This window comes from Neltuma alba, unplaced genomic scaffold (genome assembly GCF_004799145.2).
Source record: "Neltuma alba isolate B1F8T4 unplaced genomic scaffold, ASM479914v2 tig00010229_pilon, whole genome shotgun sequence".
In the NCBI taxonomy this organism is placed as follows: domain Eukaryota; kingdom Viridiplantae; phylum Streptophyta; class Magnoliopsida; order Fabales; family Fabaceae; genus Neltuma; species Neltuma alba.
The window spans coordinates 470,979-489,586 of NW_021635161.1; the positions used below are offsets into that span (position 1 = coordinate 470,979).

The 18,608-nt window shown below is 33.0% G+C and overlaps 1 protein-coding gene and 1 long non-coding RNA gene across 3 annotated transcripts in view; one reads left to right on the forward strand and one right to left on the reverse strand.

Annotated features, from left to right (window-relative positions):
- On the reverse strand, positions 1-17,923 carry LOC114754974 (uncharacterized). The gene is made up of 3 exons (XR_003741271.1): positions 17,912-17,923; positions 4,093-4,098; positions 1-63 (listed from the first exon to the last, which is right to left on the reverse strand). It is a non-coding gene; the product is annotated as an uncharacterized LOC114754974 (long non-coding RNA).
- LOC114754966 (protein FORGETTER 1) overlaps positions 9,434-18,608 on the forward strand; it is an 18,173-nt gene continuing 8,998 nt past the window's right edge. Inside the window, exons 1-16 of one of the 2 annotated variants that reach the window (XM_028943823.1) lie at positions 9,434-10,049; positions 11,419-11,484; positions 11,610-11,783; positions 11,860-11,990; positions 12,236-12,312; positions 13,345-13,526; positions 13,663-13,740; positions 14,213-14,345; positions 15,881-15,941; positions 16,034-16,115; positions 16,847-16,975; positions 17,107-17,250; positions 17,342-17,441; positions 17,526-17,663; positions 18,150-18,220; positions 18,309-18,481. In XM_028943823.1, the coding sequence (XP_028799656.1) occupies positions 9,624-10,049; positions 11,419-11,484; positions 11,610-11,783; positions 11,860-11,990; positions 12,236-12,312; positions 13,345-13,526; positions 13,663-13,740; positions 14,213-14,345; positions 15,881-15,941; positions 16,034-16,115; positions 16,847-16,975; positions 17,107-17,250; positions 17,342-17,441; positions 17,526-17,663; positions 18,150-18,220; positions 18,309-18,481 (2,165 nt within the window). In that variant the 5' untranslated portion in view covers positions 9,434-9,623. Of the gene's footprint in view, positions 10,050-11,418; positions 11,485-11,609; positions 11,784-11,859; positions 11,991-12,235; positions 12,313-13,344; positions 13,527-13,662; positions 13,741-14,212; positions 14,346-15,880; positions 15,942-16,033; positions 16,116-16,846; positions 16,976-17,106; positions 17,251-17,341; positions 17,442-17,525; positions 17,664-18,149; positions 18,221-18,308; positions 18,482-18,608 lie in introns of those variants that run through there. The other variant, XM_028943824.1, reaches the window with a different exon arrangement.

Consider the following 18,608-nt stretch of genomic DNA (forward strand, 5'->3'; position numbering starts at 1 on the left):
TTGATTCGTGTGTTTTCTTTAACATTGGCTTAATCAGTAGGCAGAGAACCAGATTCCAAAAGCCTCGATGAGGCGTTCGGGATAAGAAAGACACAGCTTTGTGGCGTGTCGAGTGGAAGGGAAGACGGGGAAGTAGTTGAAAATAACACTGACGGACAAACGGTGGCATATTGCGTTATTTAAATTGTACCACCACCCATTTAATAGTATTGAATATAAGAGTTTATTTTATTTTTTCTTTTCTCTTCAATTAATTTATTTTGTTTTTTATATTTATTTATCTTTTAAGATAATCTTTATAATAATGATAGTTCTAACTAATATAAAATCTCAATTTCTTAATATAAAATTTAGTTGATTAATTTAAATAAATTAAAAAATTGGTTAAGTTAATTATTTGTAATAAATAGATATTGTTTTTGTTAAAATACAAGAACAAAAAACCAGACCGAACACTAAACTAGTTGAGATGGTGATTCAAGGCCAGTGGGTCAGATCGGGATCAACCCGGATCAAACCGATCATATTAAAATAATATAATTTGATTGAAAATAACAAAATATAACAATACTAATAATCACTAATAACAAAATATAAGGAAATACAATAATAATTTGTTGTAATAATAATAAAGTACAACAATATTAAAAATTTTGATCTTTATGATTTTTTATGAACTAAAAGTAATAGTTATTGATATCAAAATTACCATTAAAATTCGTTTAAATATATAATAAATGAGATATTAGAAACTAAATGAGAAAAAATATGACAAATAGCGATATAATTATTCAAACCGGTTCATTACCGATTCACACCGGTTCATACCGGTTTGATCGGTTCAATCCGCTTCCAACCGGTCCCTGGTTTAATCCATGAACTAGACCAGACCAATGATCGGTTTTCTGGTTGAACCAGTTAGTTCAATCTGGTTTTTTTTACTCTACTAAAATATGATTACCAATCAAATATATTGGCTAAAGCTATTATTAGTACAAGAACTATCTTAAAAAAATAAATAAATATGAGAAATAAGTGAATTAAGATTTTATATTTATGACCAAAATAAAAATCAAATAAGCCTTATATTAAGGACTGGAAGTAGTCATTGATTAGTAAAGATATTTTAGAAAAAATAATACACATTTATTACAAATAACTAACTTAACTAAATTTTTTTTTAATTTATTTAAATTACTCAGTTAGTTTTTATATTAAGAATGAGAGACAATAGAATGTAAACACAGATTTTCTTCTTGTATTGAAAAAAACAGATCTTTTTCTCTCTTTTTTGGGTCCTATTCAAGCTTGATACTACTATTTTTGTATTTTATAGAATAAAACTCATCTAATTTGCTTGAAAGAAGTTAATTCTGACTAATTTATAATTTGGTTCAATTAGTGCTACTGCTTTTTGAACAAAATCAATCTAGTCTTGAAATTTTGAATACTTGGAGGTTTAATCCATGTGATTAATACTCTTATGGATGAGATTTTTTTTTTTAAGATAACATATTCTTACTTATAAAACACACCAATAAATTTTTTGAAACTTTTAATACAATTAATATAATTTTTAGTCCATCAAATTTATTCTAATTTTAATTTTAGTTTTTTGAGTTGTAAATCATAAATTCTAATTCCTCTAGCTTTTTTTTTTGTCTAAGACATTGATCCCTGTGATTTAATAAAAACTTGAATTTTTTTGTTTTACCAAAATTCGTATAAATTTAAAGGACTAAAAATTATATTAATCTTTTTTATTTTATCATTTTACATTTTTGACCCCATTACTTACTGCTTAGTCTCACTCCATTAATTATTCTATTTGCTCTTTTTTTCCTCTCATTCACCCTCCTTCCCTCTATAAATAAGGGTTTTTTTTTTCAAGAAATAAAATGCATTTTTACACAGTCATTTATTTTAATCAATTTAAATCAACTATGTAATTTATATATTTACATCTTATAAAAAGGACTAAATGAATAATACTCTCTCTGGTTCTATAAATAAGTTTCACTTTTAAAAAATGGTTTGGTTCAAAATATAAGTTTAACTTTTTAGTTTGTGTGAGCATTTATTACCTTTTTACCTATTTTGCTCTGGCTGTATTTAATACTTCATCTCTCTTATTAATATTATCCTCATACATTCTCTTTTGTCATTTTTTTATTTACTGTCTCTCTCATCTACTCTCTTAATAAATAACAGCAAGTTTAGAAAAAAAGAATACATTTCTGACCAATTCATTATTTTTAACTAATTTTAACTGTTAATTTGTTATACGTAATTCGGTTATTAAAGTTTATATATAGGACTAAAAGGAGTATTAAACATTAATTAATGTCATTATGTCATAACATTTGCTACTCTTTGCGGCCAACAAGGATAGCATTTGCATTTGTCAGCACGAATAATCAATGCTCAACATCAATTATAAAGTTCAAACAGGTAACTAATTATGGTTTTAAAGACTGGTTTAATATCAATTAAAATATAGGGGGTCACATTGCAAATTGGGTGAAAGTTTAAGAACCCAAACTCTGTTTTCTCTTTACGGTGATAATGAAAAAAACAAATGCCCAAAAAAAAAATCACCATATGCTTTGGGTGACATTTTTTGTATATTACTCATCTGATTCTATTTATAAGGTACTTTCAACATATTTTACATATATCAAGAAACATTTTAAACTTTCTTAACTTTTCATTAAAATATAACAACTTTTCAACTTTATCTCTATTTAATATATATTTTTTTAAAAAAATAACTATTTACATTATAATAAATAAAGGACAATATGGTATATTCATGATAAAAATTTAATAAAGTGATTTATAAACAGGACAAAAAAACTTTCTTTTTTTGTCCTATAAATAGAACCAGAGGAGTATGTTTAATGGCATTAGAAGCAGAGCTAATCAAACCACAACCGGTTGAATCAATAAGATGGGAAAGAATATATAAAAATGGGACCTAACAGTAAAAATTCATTAAAACTTTATCCAAAACTAAACTTTAAATTGTGTCGTTTATTATTTCTTTTTTTTTTTCGCCATTCGTATCGTTGGATAATATCTCAACATAAAAAAACGAGTCATTGGGTGTAACCCTTTTTTTTGGTAAGAAGGTAAAATCAATTTAATTTGATCAATGAAGTATTTGGTTTTCTCCAAAATTGCTTTTTAGAAACACTTTCATGCAAGTTGATATAGAACTTCACTCACATATTTACTTTATATATCTTAAACTTATTTTTAAAATTATAGTTTAGTTTCCACATAAACATCCTCTTAATGTTTAATTCAGTTCCTTGCAAACGTTTTAAGAATTAAAAAAAAAAAAAGTAATGTGATGCCTTCCTTATACTTCATCCAGATTGTAAAAGCTAGCTGAGCTGCTATTCTTTTTATTACATGAGTCAACATCACACAACATGGGAAATTTAACCTTTGACCCACGGACACGCCAAACATTATGCCAAAAGGTAAACTCATGTGGTTATTAGAAAGGATATGGATGGAGTGGAATGAAATTATAACCAAAAAATATTAGATAAATTTTTGCAAATGAATTGCAATGAGGTAATATTAGAAAGACATGAATAAAGCTTAGCATGTATAAAATTAGAAAGACATGCCAGCATCATCTTAAGATCACGTGACTTCCATATCGTCACCTTGGCCAGGGCCTTATCCATATAGCTTAAAGATTGTCTTGTCAAAGATCAGTGATTCTTTTTTCAAGGGTTGGGGTGTGACTTTATCTAGGAAAAATTTAAACCCGTGACACTGTTATCCCATATCATTAAAAATACTAATATTAACCGTTAAAATAATAATATTGACTTTTAGGATGCGTTTGGTATGAGAGGAGGGGGAAAGAGGAAGGATTTTGATTTTTTTTTCTTGTTTAGTAACACATAAATTCTAGGAGAAGATAGCAAATTTTAAAAAATTTTCCACCTCCCCTAAAAAATTAGAAGGATTTAGAGGGAAAAGGACAATATTTTACCATGATTATTATGTTTATATTTATTTTTAACATTCATATAATACTCTAAATTCTTTTCTTTTTGTCTCAAACGCTACTCTTTCCTTTACATGACCAAATATTTCGTTTAAAAATGGGATACAGTACAAGTTGTGGATGAACATTGCTTCAGTCTTCTTTTTAATAATATTATGCTTTAGAGAATATTAGAATTTTGGCATAAGTATTGCTCAATATATTAAATGTTATTTACAATTCTATTTTATTAACCATTCTATAAAATTGGAAAAAATAATCTTAAATAAAATAACAGCAAATTGTTCATGTTAAAATATTTTTCCCTCCTCTCCCCTCATGAACCAAACAAGGTAATATTACAACTCCTTCCCTCTTCTCTTTTTTTATAAATCTAAATAACGTAATATTAAAATCCTTTCACTATCCTCTCTTCCTCTTCCTTCCATTAAGATTTCCTCTTCCTCTCATTTAGCCAAACAGACCCTTAAACTCAAAGGGGCATATGTCCCCTTTTTCCCATTTAGTGTCTATTTATTTTCACTAGAAAAACACTGCGTTTTACAAAAATAAGCTAATCTAAATAATTAAGTAATTACGTCGGTCGCATTGGACATATTATTGACTTTTTACAGACCTCACTGAAGTGTGTCTCTCAAGGTGTGAGCATGTTTCCTTATCGTTTAATAATGCTTTTCCACATTTTAGTTCAGTCATCATCTCCAGTCATTTTCTCTTCTTGATAATGATAGCATACCCACCCACGCTTCAACACCATATATATACATACATATTATACTCGTTTCTTAATATAAGATCTAATTATAAGTTAGATTTTATCATAAATATAAGACTTTAATATATTTTGTTTCTCATTTTTATCTCAAAATATTCTTATTAGTTGTAAAAGGTTTTTCATATCCTAATAATTTAATTGGCATGATTAAAAATAATAGTTTAGAGAGACCAACAAAAATTTGTAACAAATAATTATTTAAGTAATTTTCTTAATATCCATAAGTTTCGTCTTCTTAATAATGACAGGGAAAATGCCGCTCTGATCATTAAAAAAAAAAATCCTTTGCAACTACTTCCCAAACAAAAGTAACCTTTAATCCTGAAAAATACGAAAGCCGCGAGTTTATGAAATATTACAAAGAGAAACAGCAAAATCTGATAATATGGTATGGAGCATGCTCTCCCCCGCCATCATACAAGACACCGAAAAAAGATTAGTTGTATGGGGAATTCATGACATACAAGAAGAAAATGAGTTTCAAGAAGATAGAGAGAGAGGAGATTTTTTTTTAGTCCTATTTATAAGGCACTAAGAGAAATTTTTTATATCAATGTATAATTTTGCCCCCCATTATTATTATGTTAACTTTATTTACATCAGGTATAAAATATATATTAAATAGGGATAAAGTTGGAAAGTTATTAAATTTTAAATGAGAATTAATAAAATTTAAAGCTTTTCTTGTTTTGTGTGAAACATACTAGAAATACCTTATAAACAGGACCGAAAGAGTAATAAACATGAAACAACAAAAAAGGGTATAAAGAGATTAAAAGCCTATTTAGAACAGTTTAGAGGAAGCAGTTTTTTAATTGTTAAATACAGAATACGGAATAAGTATAATGAGTTTTATCTCGATTTATGTAATACGTTTTTTCCAATACTAAGCAGATTCAGACAAGTTAAAAATCCTTGATTTTGGACAGTTTCAACGTAAGAGATTCAGGGTCCTTGGGAATGCTTTCATAGATAAGTCTCTCAATCCAACAATAGCCATTTTGGCTAATACATACGAAGTTATTGAACATATTCATCTTGCGCAGTAAATGATTAAAGTATTGCGCCCTATAAGGGCGGACTAATTATCACACTTGGCGGGTAAAATCTATAAGTTTGTGGGTGTGTTATGGAAAGTTTCTGTCAATCCCTGCAAATCTAAATTATCTTCACAACTTTAATTGAATATCCAAATATGACTTAATAATACCTAGATACCCATTTCTCTGGATCCCTCAGATACAAGCTCCTTATTTAATTTGAATAAACTAAGAAAGTCAAATAAATTAACTATTTATAATAAATGAAATATGATCTTCTTAAATTATCTTTATATAATATTAGACCATATGTTTAATTTATAAGTTAAATAAATTAATTTAAAAAATAATAAATATGAAAAATAAAATAAATTTTTTTGTCATATTTATGATTAAATTTAACTAATAATCAGCTCTTAAAAATCAGAGAAGGTATGTCGATATGAAAAGAAAAATGGCAACAATAATTGACAAAAGAGGATTAGGGGACAATAAGTGGGCCTTTGTCTAGCAACTCGGTATTAACATTTTGTGGGCCCATTTCACCTACTCTCTTCCAATGTTACAGGAATGAGCCGAAAGGATTCATTCCACGCATTTTTTTCTAACTAGTTCACTCGCCTTTTTTTTTAAAGAATTTTATGAGTTTAAGTATTTTTGTAAATGCTTTTTAGACCTAGAAACATGTTTTGACTCGAGTGAGCCTCAGGATCCAACTCACAGCAATTTTTTTATATAAAAAAAAGAATTCTATGAGCATGGACTAATTTAGATTTATTTTATATATCGATATGAAAAAAAATGCCAACAATAATTGACAAAAGAGGATTAGGGGACGATAAGTGGGCCTTGTCAAGCATCTAGATATTAACATTTTGTGGTCCCATTTCACCTACTCCACTCTTCCAATGTTGCAGGAGTTGGTCAAAAAGACCCATTCCACGCATATTTTAACTAGTTCAGTCGCCTGTTTTTTAAGAATTTTATGAGTCCTTGTAAGTATTTTTGTAAATGTATTTTTTGAGTTCAGAGGCATATGCTGGCCTTGTGAGTCTCGGGATTCAACTCACATAAATTATTTTGTATTAAAAAAAAAATTCTACAAGCCTATACTCATTTATATTTATTTTATATGAGAACCTTTCTGGAAAAAACAATGAAAGTTGAGTCTAATAAGAATGATTATTTTTTCATAATATGATAAACCAATATTAAAATTCTCATTAAGAGAAATACCCGTATAAAGTGTCCGATTGTATTTTTAAAGGGTACTTGTTATGCCTAACCAAACCAAAAGAAAAAAAGAAGAAGAGAGAGAACATTTTTAGGGGGTGACAGCTCTACCACCTATAATGCTACATTTTCAGGTTCAAACAACCTCCCATCTTATTGATCCAAGCGTTCGGTGCTTCCAAGCGTTCCTCTCCCAGCATGTCTCGCCTCTTCTCTTAAAGTTCAAAATATGACAGTCACATGGAAAAAATTGGAAATGAAAAACACGTTAATTAAGACTGTAAATATAAAATAGTATACAAGCGATCTTAAATGGCTCAACCACCAACTTATTTTGAATTATAACCATTGTAAATAAATTGATCAAAATGAAAACCCAAAAAAGTCTGATCATGAGTGACATAACTTCAGACGTCGAGTCTCTGAAATGTTTCCGCGTGGATTTTCGATGCGCGGCTCGACTTAGGGCTGTTCACAGGATGGGATGGGCCTGTCCTGGTCCCGTCCCGATGAATAGTAACAGGACAAGAAATTTGTCCTGTGTCTCGTCTTGTCCCATATTGTTCCAGTCTCGACCAGGATGGGACGGGACCGGGACGTCCCAGTACTTTTTTTTAAAAAAATGCTCTGGGCCTTTAAAAAAAAGCTATGGGCCTTATAAAAAACACTGTGGGCCTTATAAAAATGTTATGGGCCTTTTGGAAATACTATGGGCCTTCTAAATATAACCCATAATAAATATAATATAAAATATTTTAAAAAAAATATACATATCGGGACGAGACGACCTCATCCCGTGTCCCGCTTTTATTTTTGTGCCGTTTCGGTTTGTCCTGTTCCATAAAATTTCAGGACGGGCCGACTATGAACACCCCTACCTCGACCTAAGCAGGTCAACTCAAATCTAACTTTTAACTAAATATAAAATCCCAATTCATTTTTTCTTTTATATATTTTTTTCTTAAGGTAGTTATTTAATGATAATAGTTCTAACCAATATACTTGATTAGTAAGGATATTTTAGAAAAAATAATACCTATTTATTACAAATAATTAACTTAACTTATTTATTTAATTTACTCAAATCAGTCAACTAGTTCTTATATTTAGGATCGGAAGTAGTATAACGCTAAGTAAATTATATGATTTTTTGCTCATATAAGAATTATATATCCTCTAATTCTCCGAAAGAACTATAACTATAATTATGATCATAATAATGTTATAAATAAAAACTAACGGGGTAAAATTTAATCAAATGTCATTAATTTATTTAATTCTTTTGTTAAACTGTATTGTCTAGCGCATAATACCTGTTATGCTATGCCAGCAGGGAATCCAGTCTGATGCGTGGATTATGAAAACTTTTATTTACCAATTAAAAAAAATTAATTACATTGTTTCTATAATTTTAATTTGATAATTTGATTATAACTCAGTATTTAAATTTTAACTCGATATCATACAACTCAGTTTTTTTTTTAAGTCTAAGCCATTTCATATATTAATCCATATATTTGAGATATTAGTTTTTTTGAAAGTGCAAAGATCCGTTATTTAAGTGATTGAAACTTGAGAAATTGAAATCAGTGAGGTGGATTGGGAGACAGTGTTATCATGGGGTAAAACTAAGGCGTCCATATTTCCCTTATAAAATTATGAATTATAATAAAACATGTTCGAACTAATATTTTCGGCTATACCATGGGCATGTTCCATCAATATAAAAAATTAATCTCTCTAAGCATGGAGAATAATGATAAAAAATTTTTAGCTAGATTTTATTACATATGGACACATGGGTTATATATTTATGCTGTTGAAGGGATTATATTTAGATAATTAAATTAAATTATATTTTTTTGTTGCTAAGCATAGGTGTTCAAATTTTTTTATTTAAAATACTGTCAGATAGTAAATACGAGTTTTTTAAATTAAACCATATTTTTTTTTCCTGATAAATTAAATTAATTTAGATTATAAGGGAAAAGGGTGCAACTACATTTTTTTTTTTTTTTTTGAGTAGGATGTGATCGCTGCCTCAGGGTATCCCAGCACAACGTGCCAGACTAATCCCAGGGTGCCTCGCAGGTATCGAGCCCAGGACCTGGCGGGTACGCGGCGCTTTGCCTTCCCCTTATCAACCAGTCGGACCCGACCCTTGTAGGCTACATTCATAATTAGACCGTTGATCACGCCGACATATCCCAGATGGGAAGCCAGAAAGAGAAAGGCCCAAAAACGCAAAATAGGTTCCGCTCGGCTCAGGCTTAGTTTGGGAAGGTCATTTGGGCTTTTCATTTCACCAGAAACAAAAAACGATCAGAAATTGAGAATTCAGAAGGGAAGAGAAGGGAGAGGGGAGTGAGGAGCGCGAGACAGAGTGTGTGTGGAAGTCCTTGCCCGCCAAACAAACCAAAATCACTCCGACAATAGCCTCTTAGAACGTTTCCTCTTCTCCGAACCCCCAAAATTTCCCACCCAAATTCCAACGAGAGGCTCTACCTTCGGGGCTATCTCACTGATTCCCTCAAACTTCCCCACAATGACTCAGCCATCGGTGCCTCCGCCGCCGTTGGCCCCGCCGTCGTCCCATGTCGGACAAGGTGTCCAAGTGCGCTGTGCTGGTTGCCGTATGATCCTGACGGTGGCGCCGGGGCTGACGGAGTTCGCTTGCCCAACCTGTCGAATGCCGCAGATGCTTCCCCCGGAGCTTATGGGTAGGGCCCACCAGAAACCGTCTCATTACTCACCCTTGCCTCTTCCGTCGTCGCAGCAGTCTCACGTGCCGGCACACGGCATTGATCCCTCTAAGATCCAGCTTCCTTGTGCTAGCTGCAAGGCTATCCTCAATGTCCCTCCTGGCCTCGCAAGGTTCGCTTGCCCGCAATGTGGGGTTGACCTCGCCGTTGATATCTCTAAGGTCAAGCAGTTCTTCCCTTCTGGGCCTCCTCCAGAAGAAGTCAACGAGGTCTGGTTCCATTCTATTACTCTTAATGCTCTAATGTTGCTGGCTTGGCAAAACTACTTTGATCGACTTTCAATTTTATGAATTAGTGAACGAAAATTATGTTGCTATTTAGCCGGGAAAAATTAATTTGGGTAACCGTGGAATCTTGTGCTGAGCAGAGTGGTTAATTCTGGCTTAATTGCGTAGGAGTAGCATTTATTGTTAGTTACAGAAGGTAACTCACAAGGAGTAGCATTAATAAGTGAAGGATGCTACTGAACTAGCTTTACTTGGACGGAGTAGATACAGAATATGGGGATATTGACTCATCTTGTCGGGGTGCCAATTTTGTCCTTCGGTTGTTCTTCTAGTTTCACAGATATCTTTGGTCAATCATATGCGTGGAATTTTATCATTTTGGGGGGAAAGTAGGTATTGTATTGATGCCTAGCCGAGCATTTGAGGAGCAGGTTCCAACAGAATTCATGTTATCAGAGAACCATCCCTTTTAGTCTTTCTCTGCTATCCGAGTATAATCTTCTGTTCTTTGTCATTGCCTGGAGACCAAATGCTGAGATATTGTGGTTTTAGTAGGGAAGGGCCAACATCCCTGAAAAAACTACTGAATTCAAATTGTTAGCTTCCTTTCTCAAAAAAATTGTGGGCATTTTGTACGGAAGAGATGTGGCGTTATTTCTGTTCTATGTAGATGGTTGTGACCCCCTTTTTGTGTTTTCATTTCTCCTTATCTACATATATGGACCCAAGACACTTTTGAATTTTTCAACTTTCAATCTGGAACCCTTCCATTTTCAATACCTATCATATGACTTGGAAGGCCGAAATTCCTTCTAAGGCTGTGATTTTGTTCGGTGAACGATGCTCAGTAGGATTAATACATAGTAGTACTTTCTTGCTGCAAGAGTTTGGAAAGTACTCATCATCTGTTTCTGCCTTGAGAGTTGCTGGGAAATCACCTGTGACTTTTGCAAAGCAGTAAATCATTGACGATTACAAGGAGTATGAAGTCATCAGCAAGATGAAAACTTTTGTTCTTTGTTTATTTGAAGTTTGGAGCATTTCTTCCAGTAAAAAGTTCACTGGGTTTCTTTTTCATTTATTTATTTTTTAATTAATTAATGTTAAGGAGTCAGTCACTGGAGACTCATATGTTGGGTTAGTTTTCTCAATTCTTTTATGTGTTGATTATTTTGAACCTCAAAATATGGCTGTTTTATTTTCCATTTCCCCTTTTCTGGGTATTGCCTTTCATAGTCCAGCAATACACGGGCTTATAGTTTCAACTTATGTTCATTTGAGAACTGTTGCTTGAATATTTTACTGTTCTGGTCACATTCATACTTTTGTTTTGCCCATCTAAATATTTTAGTTAGCTGTTGAAGTGGAGCGTGATGAAGATGAAGGTGGCCTGGTTGGAGAAACCTTTATGGATTATGTGAGTTCTAAAACTTTTCTTTCGAGAGTAGTATATGCTAGAAGTTTTTCCTAGCCAAATTAACTGTGTTTGTTATTTCAAGTTGTGGACATGCGTTTCACTGTATTAGAATTTGTATGATGCAGCGGCCACCAAAAGTATCTATTGGACCTTCACACCCAGACCCTGTTGTGGAAACATCATCTTTGTCTGCAGTGCAGCCTCCTGAGCCTACCTATGATCCAAAGATCAAAGAAGATTTGGAAAGTTCAAAGGCCTTGTCATGCTTACAAATTGAGACATTGGTCTATGCTTGTCAGGTTCCTTTGTTGACATAATTGATAATAACTAATGTTATATTGGATTTCATGTGTATGACGTTGTTTTCTATGACAGAGACATCTACAGCACTTACCCAACAGTGCTAGGGCAGGATTCTTTATTGGGGATGGAGCTGGTGTTGGTAAGGGTCGAACAATTGCAGGGCTAATATGGGAGAACTGGAACCATGGAAGGAGAAAAGCACTGTAAGTTTTGGTCACACCATGACAGTCTCCATATGCGGTTTTTCATGTTTGTTTGATTATTTTTTTGGTGTGTGTGTGTTGTGATAAACAGTAGCTCCTAGGGATGCAGATTCATCTACCCTTCCTCCATAATGCACATTTACTTTTTTTTTTTTTTTTTGAAATTTATTTTGATATGATATTGGGCTATATAGCATGAGTTCGGTAGTTTGATATTTTGCCATGTTTCCAATGATCTTACACAGGTGGATTTCTGTTGGTTCTGACTTGAAGTTTGATGCCAGAAGAGACTTGGATGATGTTGGTGCAACTTGCATTGAAGGTATAGTTGTTAGTGCATGCAGATACTATTGGTAAATTTAAACTTGGGTCATTTTATTTTGGGGAAATTATTGATAGGGACTGAGAATGTAAGTTAGCTATTCCTAGGGACTCGTATTATTGTGAAAGACCCAAGGCCCTGAAGTATGACTTGTTTTGAACATTATGGTAAACTTAATTTATGATAGTTTTAAAAAAGGTATGGATAACTTTCTGCATGTAAAATTAGTACTTACGTTGAAAATTATAATTTTGATAACATCTCATAGTAGCTATTGAAGGAAAAAGTCACGAGCTTTCTGTAGCAGAGTTGAAATTATTAAAACTAAGTTGTAACCTAATTTCTAAGTAAAAATGCCTTTAATGATGCTTTAGGAATTAGGAGAGAAGGAGAGGTGAGATGAACTGAGAATTCTGTTTTGAATTTTTTTTAAGACATAAAGAGGAATATATATGGATTTAGGCCACAAACGGAAAAATATCTGTTAAGGCTTAGTCAGTATGAGGATCACGTCATTAAGCTGTGATTAGATGACAGCCATGTCATTAAGTTGTGATTGAATCTAATCACGTTATTAGTGACATGATCATGACACAAGTCACAATGCAAGGAGGGCTGTCAGAGAAGCAGCCAAGAGAAAAAAAGGATAAATCACCCAACATTTTGAGTGAATTTAATTTCCAAAAAGAAAGCCAAAAAAAATAAAATCTCAGAATCAGTTATACTCTTCTGACTTTGTGGCCCTTGTTGAGGAAAAGTGAAATTAGCATGTCAATTTGTTCCTATATACCCCTTTAGTTTCCTATGTATTACAAGTCTATAGATGAAGAAATTATAATATTGCCTAATGTATTTCAGATGATTTACCATCTTCCTTTGGGAAGTGTTCTTTTGTAATTTACTTTTAACGCTTTTATTTATTGTAGGCTCCACAAAGGAATTTTTTTTCACCTGTACTGTGCATGCTTACAATTGGAAGAAAAACATTATTATGCATTTAAGTATCTTTTTCTTTTTTTTTCATCTATCCAGTGCATGCTTTGAACAAACTGCCTTATTCTAAGCTTGATTCGAAGTCTGTTGGGGTCAGGGAGGGAGTTATTTTCTTGACATACAATAGCCTCATAGCATCATCAGAGAAGGGTCGTTCTCGTCTTCAACAGCTTGTGCAGTGGTGTGGAACAGGATTTGATGGTCTTGTCATTTTTGATGAGGCATGGAATCTTTCCTAAGGAAATATTTTGTAATGTCAATTGTTTCTAATTTTTGATTAAGTGATAAATCAAATAGGTTTTGGATTCTTTTATGTTTTTCCCCTTTTCTTGCTAAGGGTCTGTTTCTTCACTGTAGTGTCACAAAGCTAAAAATTTGGTTCCTGAATCTGGTAGTCAGCCAACACGAACTGGTGAAGCAGTGGTTGATATTCAGGTTTGTTCATTATAAATCTCTTGAAATAATAGCCACATTTTCATTTTAACCAAAAAAAAAAAACCAACATGTTTCTAGCCACGTTTTCATTTTAACCCAAAAGGAAAAGCCCACATGTTACCTTTTCTTCTATTGATACAATTTCAATTTTATGTTGACATGGTTAGGAAACCATGGGAAGGACTTTGTTGTCTCCTTTTTTTTTTTTTTTTTTTGCTAGCTTTAATGCTCAACTTTTTGGAAACTTCGTTGGCCTTACATGGCATGCGTGGTCTGGAACGATAGTCCTGCACCAGTGATTGCATTTCTTTTTGACAACTTTGGCATAGACCATTTTGTCAAGCTGTTATTTATGGGTTGTTTCCAGCTATAATTAATTTTTTCATATGGTCAAGATATCTTGAAATAATCAGCATTGAAAAGATGGATAATAAATGAGTTTTCTTCTGACCAGTTGCAATCAAATTTTCAGGATCGACTACCTGATGCCCGTGTTGTCTATTGCTCAGCTACTGGTGCATCTGAGCCTCGCAATATGGGTTATATGGTTCGACTTGGTCTTTGGGGACCTGGGACTTCTTTTATTGATTTCCGTGATTTTCTAGGTGATGTTTTGTCTTTTATTTTTTTTCCCTTCCAGAATATGTTATAGCTAGTGGTCTTGGTTTCCTGGTATTTGGTTTCCCTTTTCCTTTCTTTTTTGATAATCTTTTAGTGTTGTTAAATTCTTCAATCCATAATAGTTTTTTTTTTTTTAACTGTTCGCAACTCTAGTTGATCCTGTCATTTTTAGAAGTTTCGAGTTCAATAATAAAGTAGTGAGCGTCAGTTGGATACGGGGAAAATTAATCAGTTGGTGTTTATAATTTACTAGAGTAGGCCTTGTGCATTCGCGCAAACTCTAAGATAAGCAGCACTATTCATTACTCCTTATACTTTCACTATTTCATATTGATTTCAATTTCAACAATAAAGCAGTAAGTTTGAATTGGATATGGGAAAAATTAATTATGTGGTGCTTATGATTTACCTGAATTTTTTATTAATTTAGTTCTTATAGGTTATATGAAGCAACCCCTATAGTTTCCAAACAATTAAGATTAAAGATTAAATCTCCACCATAACTTTTTTATGTTATGTTGACTAACCTAATAAGTTGTTGACTAATCAAGACCAATATTTCAACATATGCAATGCAAACTGTCCTATCTTTGCCCCATTTGTTTCTTTACTGTCATTCAGTGTGTTATCCTCGATAACCTTGCTTGTATTGATGGTGAAAGTTGGCTGTGTTGTCATACCTTGGATGCCTTGAAGAAATCTAGTTAGATTTAAAGGAATTCATGATAAAAAGGAAGACAAAACACTGAGGAAGTGCATAGGTTATTGGATTTTGTTGTTTGTTTTGGATGGAGAGGAATACTTGAATCTTGCGGTTCAGGGGCATTTCTTCACCTTTAAATTGGTTATGGCTGAGGAATAGAACGGTGCATATGGCTTGAGTTTATGTTAGGGAACCTCTATTTTGGATATGCAAAAGGATTCAAAAGCGCTTGAGGATCTCGAAAGAGAATGGAGGCTCTTACCAAGAGCATGGCTTGTTTTATTTATTTATTTTTTCATTTTTTGAAGGATCCGCTGCCCTCTCTCTTTGGTTCTCTGTGCATTTTTCCTCATATTGACTTCTCATTTAATTTGAAGAAGTTAACTAGTAAACTCTTTTGGACAATTAAGTTTGACAGGGAATTTGAGAGTTTGTGCTGTTTTGAGCATTTTCTTGTATTTAATGGTTGGGATATCTTACCCTCGAACAGCTTGTACTCTCCTCTTTCTAGTTAAATTTCTTCTTTCATTAAAGGATTTTGAGGGAGAGGCATCCTACTTTATGATATTTGGCAATGGTAACTTGAAAAGGAAGTCGCCTTATATCATTTTGTTTTATATTTGATACTTATGCCACATATTATTTTGTCATTGTAAAATATCAGTGTGTACATAATCATGTTTTTCTGAATTAGTTTGTTTCTTACCTGGGTTCCAAACATTTCTCCTTCTTTCTATAATAATTGTAACTTCTTCTGAGAGACTTCCTGCTAATATTTAAAAGAAACAAATTCTTATGAGGAATTCATGCATGTAGGTGCTCTTGATAGAGGGGGTGTTGGAGCGCTTGAACTAGTTGCAATGGACATGAAAGCAAGGTTATAATATATCCACATACGCCTGCATCCTCAGCCTTATACTTTTGTGTTTATTAAGGATTTATTCTTTTGCCTCGTTTTTCTCATTTCAGGGGGATGTATTTATGTCGTACACTTAGCTACAGGGGTGTTGAGTTTGAAGTTATTGAAGCACCATTAGAAGATGAAATGATGGTAAGAAATCTGATCTGTTTTTTTTCACAAATTATTCCCCATTTGCAACGGGTTATTTTCTCACACAAGAAATAACTATGGATATTTACTTAGCATTTTTTGATATCGTCTAAAGTAAGCTTGGGTATTAAGTAAGCTGAGCATAGCAGGGTACCTGGTTGCACAAGCCGTCCATTAATAGATTTGAAATGGCATAAACTCTTTATTATGATCATCATCATTATTATTATTATTATTATTTTGGTTACCCGTTGGTTTTTTAGCATGGAAATGCCTTTATAAAGATATCGACATTTTATGCAGAAGATATTGGGAACATGTTGAATTATGGATGTGATTATTTTGAATTGCTTTTGTACTTTGTGATTTTTTTGCCTTTTGTCTTAGTTCTTGTGTTAAACATGTGTAGATCTTCTATCTTCTTTTCCCCCGTTACTTTTTAAAATGAAAAATCAATGATGACATTGATTGTTTGAGACTTTGAAATGCCGAGAAACTGCTTATTTTGCATTGGAGCCCGATAATGAGGTTTTCAGTCATGCAAATGTAAATAATAAGAAACAGGCATTAGTGATTTACAAAGTGGAGATGCGTCTCCGTCTGTCTTTGAATGATCTTGTCGCAACATAGTGTTTACATCTTATTATGGAATGCATAGTTGTGAATACCTCATATTATTATCCCGTCTTTTATTATATCTCATGATCTTTTAATTTGTATTAATTTCTTAGGATATGTATAAAAAGGCAGCAGAATTTTGGGCAGAATTGCGAGTGGAATTGATGTCAGCTAGCGCCTTCCTAAATAATGAGAAACCTAGTTCTAGTCAGTTATGGAGATTATACTGGGCAAGCCATCAGGTATCACCGTATCTGATCTTGTATTGGTGCTACTGTAGTACAGCCTAAAGATACGTTTATAATGTCTGTGGGATGTGTAATGAACAATTTACTGATTCTTCTTTTTCCTACTTTGCATTATAATGCCGTAGCGCTTTTTTAGACATATGTGTATGTCTGCCAAAGTCCCTGCTGCTGTGAGACTGGCAAAGCAAGCATTGCTGGAAGATAAATGTGTTGTCATTGGCCTTCAGAGCACTGGAGAAGCAAGGACGGAAGAGGCTGTTACAAAATATGTGTGTATTTTGGTTCTGCTTTATTTTCATATAAAGCATGTCTTTATCATATTGACCTTGTTATTTGATTTTTATTTTCTATTTTTCATAGGGTTCTGAACTTGATGATTTTGTTTCTGGTCCTCGAGAACTACTGCTAAAATTTGTGGAAGAAAATTATCCATTGCCAGAAAAGCCTGAACTTCTTCCAGGTATTTTAGTGCCTTATTTTGCTTAATGCTTCTCATATATCACATTGGTATGCATTTAGATGTTCTTATTTGTTTCAATCACAGGGGAGGATGGTGTAAAGGAGCTCCAGAGGAAAAGGCACTCTGCAACTCCTGGTGTATCTGTAAAAGGAAGGGTTAGAAAAGTAGCTAAGTGGTCTTGGCGGCCTCCTAGTGATGCTGAGAGTGATGAAGAATCCGAAAGTGAGCCTTTTTGAATCTTGTGTATCTTCCATTGGTTCTGTGTCATTCTTCCAATGCATGTGGACTAATTTCGATATATGGCTATGGCTGATTGCTAGTAATTCTAGGGGTGTTTCATTGTCTCAAAATGACCTATGGATAATGATCTTTTTTCGGCAACGTCTCTTTGGTGTTGAGCTCAAGGATTATTTAAGGGAGTTTTTTTTTTTGGGGTTTGAGAAGGGACTGGGCAGTGCTGCATGTTTGACTTTCTTTTTCCTTTGCTTGTTGCTCTCCTGTTTTGATACTTGTTTTAATAGGCTACATAATCCTCTTCATTTGTTAACATTTTTTTCTCTCTTAAAGCTTTCTATCTAAGTAGATAAAATTCTACATTTTTTGTTCTTTGTGGCATCTTTATGAAAATATGATGCGTGAAACATGATAGGGTTGGAAGACAAATTTGATACCTGCTCTCAATTTTAATTATTCTGACTGGGTATGCAGCTGATTCTGCTGTTGAATCTACTGATTCTGATGATGAGTTTCAGATATGCGAGATTTGCAATATGGAAGAGGTAGTCTTCGGTTGTTTTATCTATATTTGTCATTAAACTGTTTTGATGCCAGAAATTGGTGAGATTGCTTGTTATTTTTTGCTGGCAGGAAAGTAAAGCATTGCTCAAGTGTTCCTGCTGTGGTAAATTTGTCCATTCAGCATGCTTGGTTCCACCAATTAATGATTTAGTGCCCGAAGAATGGTCATGTCATTTGTGCAAGGAAAAAACGGATGAATATCTTCAAAAAAGACAAGCCTACATAGATGAACTCCAGAAAAGGTTGATATTTATCCATTTTTCTTTTGAGGTTTGTGGGTCTGGCTGTTGGAATTCTTGGGCACACATGGTGCATCAAAATAGATGTGCATAAGACCAATGGGAACTAGAAGTTAATTTTGGATTTTTA